Source organism: Coffea arabica, chromosome 3c, assembly GCF_036785885.1.
Source record: "Coffea arabica cultivar ET-39 chromosome 3c, Coffea Arabica ET-39 HiFi, whole genome shotgun sequence".
In the NCBI taxonomy this organism is placed as follows: domain Eukaryota; kingdom Viridiplantae; phylum Streptophyta; class Magnoliopsida; order Gentianales; family Rubiaceae; genus Coffea; species Coffea arabica.
This window is the reverse complement of record NC_092314.1, coordinates 26,501,215-26,511,425: the sequence shown is the minus strand read 5'-3', so window position 1 is coordinate 26,511,425 and position 10,211 is coordinate 26,501,215. Positions and strand designations below refer to the sequence as shown.

The following is a 10,211-nucleotide window of genomic DNA, read 5'->3' as shown; positions in this document are numbered from 1 at the left end:
ACATCATTGCTATATGACATCATTGAAATGAACTATTGTGAAACCGATTTGATTAATGATTTTCTGGTTACTCGCTGAGCTTTTAGCTCACCCCAAAAATATTTTATTCCCCTCCACAGGGCTCAAGGCAAAGGCAGGACTTGTTGTGCTTATTCACGTGAATGGATGGCCTATATCTTGTACAGTTTTGGATTTGGAATCATTTGATGTATAGTTGGGAATTAGTTTCCGCTGCATTTGTGACATGTAATTATTGGAGACTTGGATGTATATTTGTGGACCGTGTGATGTATATTTGAGGTTTATTCTTGTAATTCATTTGAGGATTGTAGTGAACGACTGAGTCCCGGCGAGAGATGGGCAGGCGGCCCGCCGAACCCTCTGGTTCGCCTTAGGGGGAGGTGGGGCCGTCACATTAGTTGTGAGAATGGAAGGTGGGAGACGACGAAAGGGACGTCAACCTAGACAACCCCGAAATGAAAGAGTAGATAATGGATCTGATATTGACTAAAATGCCGAGCCCAGTGCTGGGAGAGGAAATGACCGAATGGGACACGTTCTAACCCGCATGACGGATATACTAGAGCTCCTAGTAGCTCAACAAGGTCAAGGTGTTGGACAGGGAAACCAAGAAATAGGGGAGAATCGAGCTTTAGAGCGGTTTCAGAAATTCTTTCCGCCTAAGTTTGCTGGAGGACCTGATCCAGAGGTGGCTGAGAATTGGTTGGAAAATATAAGAAATATATTTGATGCACTAGATTATTCCGAGGAGAGAGAAGTAAAGGAATTGAGAAATAAGAAGATTCCTCTGGTGAAGGTTTTATGGAAAAATCATGGAATGGAGGAAGCAACTTGGGAATTAGAAGAGGAAATGCAGAAAAAGTACCCTGATTTATTTACTTAGAAAGTGTGAATTTTGAGGACAAAATTCTTGTAAGGAGGGGAGGATGTGAGAAACCTGAAAAATGGATATATAAACTAGTGCATATTTCATTTGCATTTCTTTTATTCTTGGATAATTTTTTTTAGTATTACTTTTAATTGTTCGTAATTAAGTACGTAAAAATAGGTTTACGTGAAAAATAATATAATTTTCCAAAGTTATGAAATTTCTTGGTTTTATTTGACTAAATTAATATCTTTAGAGTTGGAATAATTTTTCGCCTTAAAAATAAAATGTTAGAATACTTAATTCCTTTATGCTAAATTAATGATAATTGAATCGTTAGATTTACTATCTTAAAATAAATCATTTAAGTTCCTATGATTAATTCCAATTAGTTGCTAATGTTAAATGTTAATAAGAATTCCCGCGTTAAGATGAAAACCAATGAATTTTAGATAAATATGATTCTAATATACTAAACATACTTAAGGCGTGAAAATTCGATAAATATATCCTTATCTTTCTTTGTTTTCACAATAAGTGCGTAAAAATAATTTTTATGTGCAAATTGACACCCTGGGATTTAATTATTATTTCACTTGACTTTATATTACTAAATCGATAAATTTCGATTTAGACTAACTCCACTTCTTGAGAAATAATAATTGGAAATTCTAATAACTAATTTAATCGCTAAATAATATAGGAATTACTAGGAACCTTAATATTAAAGTTTAATCGAGAATTATTCGATAAAAAATGGTTTAGGTATATTAGGGTATAATTAGGCGTTCAAATCACACTTGGGGATAATTTTTAGAATTAAAGTGGAAGTGAGAAATTAAGTTGAGATTAGGGAGCAGAGTGAAAAGACAAAAATACCTTACCATTCCATGCAAACCAAACAATCCCTCTGACCGCAAGTTCAATTACCGCAACTATCACCAATTCTATACGCAATCGATTCTAATACACGAAACCTCTGCTCCTAAAACCGCGGCACCATATACCATTCTTTCTATTTCACATCTCAAACCACATTTCCGTTTCTGCCGAAGTGCAATCTTTTCCCTCTACACATATACTCAACCTCCACTACCGCAAATCACTTCATTATTCCAGCCTCTACCACAACTACTCCACACCATTCTTCCTCACCTCGTGATCATCGACCAGGAGAGAGAGAGAGAGCTACACTCTGCAAGCCGAGAGTGAGAGTGAGGGAGAGCCGAGCTTCTTGTTTCTTTTCTTTCTGTCCGTAAGCTAGAGAGGGAAGAGAGGGACTTGCGATCCATTCTGCCTTCTAACCGTGAGCTGGTGAAGGGACTGAGGGCTGAACTTTCTCCATTCCAGCCGCCATCCAGAGCAAGGGAGAGAGAGAGCTAGTGGTCTGCATTTTCTGGGCTGCCGAAGGGAGGAGGATTATTTCTGCTGCTAACCGTGTGTGTGAGCTCCATTTGAGGTAACTTCTGAGCTGAAATTAGTTGGTTATAGGCAAGTGAGGTCAGCTATGGACTTGCATGTGGTGCTTGTGAGGTTAGAGGAGGATTTGTGACTTAAGAAATCTGATTTGGAAAAGAATTAAAGCTGTCGAAAGTTTGAAGCTGGAATTGCAGCTTGTTTCTGGAAATTTGCTGGAAAATGGTTGACTTTCACTTGGGTAGGTGCTTGACTAATTAAAATCAGAAGATTAAGCTTTGCATGAAATTATCAGACCGGCTAAGCAAGAGAAATAAAATAAAAAGAAACCGAATCTGCTACATGCATGTTTCATCCGAGACTTGTTGGAAAATTCTGGAATTGTGGATGATAGTAGTTGCTGTCCGAACTTGATTTAAACCAGAGCTGTTAGTAATTTCCATTAATTAGTCATGCATGTTGGTTTTGAGTACTTAATACAAGGTTTTAGCTGAAGAAAATCCAGATTTGCGTCTAACTTAACTGCTGGAAATTTTCTGGAATAGCCGAGAGACTTCATGTTTGTTTGCATTTGTAATTGCTGTCAAATGGGAAAATTTTGTTATGAATTGCATATAGATTGTTAGCTTTAAGTATTAAGTGAAGCTTAATGGAAGAAAATCTGAGGAAAAGTTGAATTGTGGATTGAAACCGAAGAAAAATTTTGTTTATGACTGAGTAAATGCTGGAAAATTTACGTGACTTGCCAAGGGAGTGAAACCAGAATTTGCAGTTGTTTCTGGAATTTTTCATTAGCAAACAATGTTTAGAAATGCATGAAATATATGTGTCTTAAGTCTTGTAAGATATTCAGTTGTAAAGTACTTGATCCGTTGGATAAATTGACCAAAAATGTTGAAACATAGCTGCTGCAATTTTTTTCCAGCTTAGCCGATGGTGGCTCTTTTGAGTTTTAATGGAAACTTGGTGAGTGGGCTCTATGAATTCCCACAATGACTTGGATGATCTGATTAGCTAGTCAAGTATTTGCTTGTCGGATTTGAGTACTTAATATCATGTATTAGCCGAGTAAAAGTTGGTTTTATGACCAATTAGCTGCTGGAAATTCTGTTTAGCCGATGACAGATTTATTGTGGTGGAATTATTTGCCAAAATTACATGTTATTTGTTTTATTTCATGTCGGAAAATTTTGATGGTGGGCTCTATGAACTCCCACCCTTGGATTGATGATGGATATAATGCTAGTTTAGTGTTTAAATAGGTAGATTACTGATACCTAGCTAGTCTAGACTCCAAGAGATGCATAGTTCAAAAATGTTCAGATTTGCCCTGTTTTAATCGCACCCCTTTTTGCAAAATTTTGAGAGTTTCATGACTTGTATATCATGTTGATATGTTGAATATATGGTGTACAAAGTTTCATTGAAAAATATTGAGGTTTGGTTGGTCAAATAAATCGATTTAACAAAGCTAGTAAATCTGGAACTATTTCCGAAATGCTCTGACCAGCTTTCGTATTTCGGCCATAATTTTGAACTCCGATGTCGAAATCGAGTGCCGTCAGCGGCATTTGAAACTAGACATTCCAACCTTTCCGACGATATAAAATTCACATTCTGGTTCCATGTATGTCAGCCAAACCAACTATTTTAAGTCGGCTGTTCTGTTTCTCTGTTTTACAAGAACAAAATGCTGAGGCTGCAACTTGTGACTCGAATTCGAGCTAGTTGTGTACCGAATTTAAAAATGATTTCTTCTATGAAATTATAGCTCTATGAATGTGTTTTCCAACGCCTTAAACCATGCCAAATTCCGAGTTAATTTGAGTGATCTGTGATCAAAATATGAAACCTGCTCTGCCCTTGAAAACCCTGATTTTTAGACAGATTTGATGCAAGGTTTGGCAAAGACTTGCTAACTGAATATTTTGATGCCAAACACTTACCAAATGTACCATGAACCAGGTTTGGAGGAATTTTCCTTTGACCAAATGTCTGAAATGGAAAAACAAAAGGGTCAAGGCAGTTTTGTCTTAGTATTTGCGAAATTTTAGGTGTTTGATTGACCACCTTTCCGAAGTTATTTTTCCATGAAATTTGGTAGAGGAACAACCCTTATACGGTAGTATTATACTGCTAATTATGGTGTTATTCTGAGGCCGTTTCATGGGTCAAATAAATTACCAAAGTTCATGACTCGAGTTTGAAAAACCCATGTTTCACAAGGGAATTTTAGTAACTTTGAGCTACCGTATCTTGGTGCTCAAAACCCCGTTTCTCGTTCCCTTTGTTTTGTTATACTCTTGGATTACAACACTATTAGAGTTGAAAATTTCAAAAGCTAGTTCCAAACAAGAGAATTTTACCGAAATTCCAAAGTTGGCCAAAAACCAACCTTAATCTGCCTTATGAACCAAAACAGTAACTTTGAGCCCATTTTTGACTATTTTCCATTTTGAATCATGGAAAAGTGTATTCTAGGAACTTTTAGTACTTTCAAAGAGGTTTCGAATAGTACCAAGTTTTTCAATTTTGGGCTTGTAGAGAGTAAGATATGATTTTTCAAAGATTATTTGTTAAATCTGGAATTTTCTAACTTAAAGGAAACTAAGGGGTTTCGAACTCTTCATTTCTGTCAATATCATTTGATTGTTCTACATTTGAATCCAGAGATGGAAATCAGATTTGTCTTGTATTTTAAAACCCCACTTGTGAACCTCGAGTTACACGAATTCTTAGGCTCGTCTCCGCGTTAATTTCTTAGATTGCACTAGCGTACAATCTTCATCGAAAACTAGAGAATTCGTAGCGATATTGAGTGGTATTTGAATTATTGTTTGCTCAGGCAATCGAGGAGATCTCCAAGAGGAACTCGGAGCGGACGCCTAAAACGCTTGTTTGACTAGGTGAGTGTTCCATTTAGGAATACGTAATGGAATAAGTCTAGAACATGCTCATTTCATGATTTCTAATTGTTAAGTACTATGTGTTAAATATCTACCATACCCATGCTTGAAAATGCTCGAATAACATGACTTGGTATGCTATGGTTGCATACGTCGTTGGAGTGAATCTCCTCGACTCTCACATGATAAAAATGGGATAATGGCCAATGATGGCTTATTAATATGGCAAATGCCTGCCAAATAACCGTCATTACTCAACCGTTAACCGTCAACTGTTAACCGTCAACCGTTTACCAACCCACATGACTACCTGATTACTTGACTATTTGCTCACATGATTTCTAATCTATATGATTATTCGATATCCGTGAATTATATGCTCCCATGAAATCAACTTGTATTGCTTACGTGCTTACATGCTAAGTGTCCACTTGATTACTTGATTATCATGAATCACATGTTATATGAAGTTGTCCATGTGACAGCCCCACCTTACCCTGAGGCGAACCAAAGGGTTCGGCGGACCGCCTGCCCAACTCTTGCCAGGACTAACGGAACAGATTAGAGCTATCTATAGCGATCCGGAACTTACAAACGAGCGTAAACAAGTCAAAATGGTAAAATAATCCAAAATAAAAAAAAAATGAAATCCGGAGTCGGCCACGAATAGTAACCGACCCGTCAGAACCCAACCGAAATAGCTAACAAACATTCACATCTGAACTTTAGCGTTTACAAATCAAAATGACATACAAAAGCTTTCAAAAGTTAATACATATACACGGTTTGCCAAATCAGAAGAGAAAACGCCCCAAAAGTACACTTAGGGTTTTAATACATGAGCTATACAAAAGATATGTTCAACTAGCTCAATTTGGCAGCCATTTGTCAAATCCAGACCAAAAGGGTTCATTTTCCTATAAGGAAAACAAAAGGAACAGAAAGGGGTGAGCTTGCGCTCAATGAGGTACCAAACAGATAGCATTAAAATCATGGCATTTCACATTTAACAAATCAGATACACATGTCAGATGTAAAGCAAAGGAACCAATGATTCAAATCAGAAGGATACGGGTGGCTCTCAGGAGCCAAATTTCCAGCGCAGTACTTGATCCAAACTGGTTGACTCTCCGTCAACGTATATAGAACCAACGCGTCCGTAGACCCCTTTTAACACCGAATTCCGTCCACCAAACACCCCTTTACCGGGCCCGCTCACCTCAAATGAACAAAATGGTAATACTCGAGTATACCCGGAATCAAGGGTCTCAATACCCAAAATCCCCGAACAGACTACCGTGGTTCGTTATCTAATCGTCCAGGCCCTTGCCGGCCCGACTCGAATAACTTAGCCACAGGACTGAGCTCATAGGTCATAGAAATCCGAACAGATGCAGACACAGATAACAGATTCAAATTTTGCATAGTAAATTGGCATATGAACAGACAAGAGAATGAGTGTGATAAAGTACACCCTCTGTGAGAACCCGTAAAACCCTAATTATTTTCCTAGGGTTTATTACCCCTTAATTGCATATATTTTTGCATTTTCGGGTTTAGAAATATTTTCTGGTAGATTTTATGCGTAATTATAGTTTTAAGATGATTTTTCTAGTATTGGAGAGTTTTTAGAAAATTAAGAGTAAATAGTGGACGTGGGACCCACTAGTGCGAAAAGTTCGGAAAAATTCGGCCAACTAGATTAAGTTTTGGATACTGGAATTATTTTATCGGGTGTTAAGAGATAATTAGAGGAAGCTATTTGGATTGATGTGAGAGGGAACAAAGTGATAGACTTGCATTAAATTGGGTGACAAGTGTCACCATTTGATTGGGTTACCTTTAAGACTACTATTCCATGTCTTACCATTGACCAAATAAATCACAAAATTAACCAAAAATTGCACCATTTTCTCCTCTCAAGTGCCGGCCCTCTCTCTCAAAGGAAGAAAGAAAACCTCTTCAAGTTTTGGCTTCAATCTTGCTTCAATCATCAAAACCAACCATCCAACCTTGATTTTTCTCCATAAAACACCTTCAAGTAGTGGTGGTGAGTTGTTGTGTGAAGTTATGTGGAAGGTTAAGGTGACCCATAGCTCTTTCTCTCTTGTTTTAAAGGTAAGTTGTGAAAAACCACCCTCCTTCTTTAATTGATGCTCAAATCATGCTTAGTGGAAGTAGAAGATGCAAGTTTATGGATTAATTCTTGATTTGTGGTTGAATTGATGACTTTTTATTATTTTTGGGGAATTTTCTGTTTTAATTCAAGCATGATGGTGTGGCTCTCTATGATGTATGGAAATGATCTATAATGACTTAAGGAGGTGGGAAAAGTGATTAATTGCAACCAATTTCTGTTTTGGAAGAAAATTGGAAAATCTAGGGTTCTTAAGGGTACATTCTGTCCGAATTTTTAGGTACTAGATAGAGGCCGAATTGGCCTTAGCTCAAAACATGAAAGTTGTAGGGAATGACATTTTAAAGGTGCCTACAAACTTTCAGGTCATTTGGATTAGTGTAGAGTGAGATATGACGAAATTACTGTAGCTGTTCTGCTTTGATCAGAATGCGAAAACTGCGATAGTAATTGGCCATTTTGACTGGAATTGGTTTGGATTTTGGAGTTGGTGTCTTCTAATGAAATGTAGCTGGATGTCTTAGCTAACTTATGCCTTTGGAATATCGGAATTTGGACTTGTATGGACTGAGTTATAGTAATTACAGTTTTGTGTGATTTGCAAACCTGTTTTGGGAATTCTGGTATAGTATTTTGCATATTTGACCTAGTTGTGTTAGGAACTGGATTGAGTGACCTTCTACATTGTTGTAGCTCTGTTTCTTGGATTCGAAATGGTGGGTCTTACACCCCCATCCGATAATTGTAGTGAGAGTTGTGCCATTACCGCAAAATAACGTCAAAACTGTATTTTTCCGGGCCAATGCTAGTTACATTTCCGAAATTTCTGGTTTCCTCTATTGTTTGTAAATGTTTATGGAACCTTATTGGGGTCATGTTTGGCCTTGGTTTATGACTCGTTATCGAGTCTCATTGTATTTGTTTGCATGTTTTTAGGGCGTGACGGTGGTGCACAACGTTCTTTTGACTAAAGTGTTTGAAACCACATTGTGCTAGCTTGGTGAGTGTACTACTCACTTATGTGCTATTGCATGGCTTTGATCTTTGTACTTGAGATGTTGAATGTTGATTGATCCAAGTGAGAGTGTACTTTATCACTTTCATTTATTGTTTCGCATGTTATTGGAAAGTTATATGAAATGTTATATGAAATGAAATACATGACTTCAAATATTATCCATGAGCTCAACCCCATTGGTTATTGATTGAATCGAGCCGGCGAGGGCTTGGTCGTGCCAATTAATGTGCCTTGGGGCAACATCATAGGGAATCTTGTAGTATGAGAGACTCTTGATTCCGGTTTACTCGAGTAATACCACAATGCAAGTGTTTGGATTTCGGGCCCGGTTGAGGAATGTTAGGAGGAAGGGAATGGAAGTTAAGAGGAGTCTACGGTTGGTTACCTTTCAGACATTGACGGAGAGTCAATGAGACCTGATCAAGAATTCAAACGAGGAAAAGGGCTCTTGAGAGACACCCGTATCCTTTTTTTCCTCATTATTAATGTGTGGCTTTATTTATTTTGGTAAATTGGACTGTTAAACTTGATGTATCCATGAATTTGGTTGCTTGAGTTGTATTCTCACTGGGCAATTAGCTCACCCCGTTCCTTTAGTTTTCCTTACAGGAATATGACTCTTTTGGAATGAATTTTGATAAATGGTTGCCGAATGAACTAGATGAATGACTCTTTTGTATTGTATATAAAATGAGACCCTAAATGTGTCATTAGGGCCGTTTTCACTTTTGTTTTGGCAAACCATATATGTAGTGACTTTTGTATCACTTTTAAATGTCATTTTTGGTTTGTAAAGGCTAAATGTTATGTGGTTTATGTAATTCGATGTTTGGTTGGGTTCGGACGAGTCGGTTACTATTCATGGCCGACTCCGGATTTTGTTTCTTTTATTTTGGGTTATTTTGCCCTTTTGCCTTATTTGCGCGCGTTATAAGTTCCGGAACGTGAAAGATCGCTCTATACTGCACCGTTAGTCCTGGCGAGAGCTGGGCAGGCAGTCCGCTAACCTCTTTGGTTCGCCTTAGGGGAAGGTGGGGCTGTCACACCCTCGTCTCAAACAAATAAACAGATTGCAGAGCAGAAATCAAGTTAAACAGCAATGGAGGGGAGTGGTACACTCACAGGCTCAACTTCAAAAGTTTCACTTCAGATTGGCCTTAATCGCCAAGAAACCCTAAAATAATCAAAATAAACCAATTGAAGGTTTCATATCCAAAATCGAGTAAACGGAATGCACAAATGAGGCTCGACTACACGTCATACGCCTTGCCAAAAAAAAATACTAATGCAAGGGTGCAAAAGCATGATTTTCTTGGAAACGAAAAGATAACATGAAGACCAGACGCAAACAACCCAAAAGCCCTTCGCTCAAATCACAAGTAAATCCAACTAGCCTTCAAGTAAAATTTCGGCAGCATATTCCTTGTGTTTACCTATTTTCCAGCCATCATGGCTTCATTATTTCCTCAAATCAGTCCCAACATCTCACACAAAAGTCATCTCATTTCCAAAAGCCGTTCACTAGGCTCAAAGTAGTACAAGTACAAAAGTTAGCTAGGAAATGACCGAAATGAAAACAAGCCCTAAAACATGCAAACAAGTACAAGGAGACTCGATAACGAGTCATAAACCAATGCCAAATATGACCCCAATAGGGTTCCATAAGCATATATAATCATTAGAAAACCAGAAAATTCAGAAATGCAATTAGCTTTGGCCCTGAAAAAAACAGTTTTTGACTTCTTTTTGCGGTAATGGCACCAAATGCCCTATGATTATCGGATGAAGGTGTAAGACCCACCATTTCGAAGCTAAAAGACAAGGCAACAACATCACAGAAGGTCA

General features: G+C 37.8%; 1 protein-coding gene across 1 annotated transcript; it reads left to right on the top strand.

Moving 5' to 3' along the window:
* Nucleotides 1-568: 568 nt before the first annotated feature.
* Nucleotides 569-904, top strand: LOC140037897 (uncharacterized). The gene has a single exon (XM_072083056.1). The coding sequence runs from the start codon at nt 569-571 to the stop codon at nt 902-904; it is 336 nt and encodes a 111-aa protein (XP_071939157.1).
* The last annotated feature ends 9,307 nt before the right edge of the window (nt 905-10,211 follow it).

Bases quoted from the DNA above. Each gene is read 5' to 3' on its own strand.
- LOC140037897 (XM_072083056.1), top strand. From the start codon at position 569: ATGACGGATATACTAGAGCTCCTAGTAGCTCAACAAGGTCAAGGTGTT.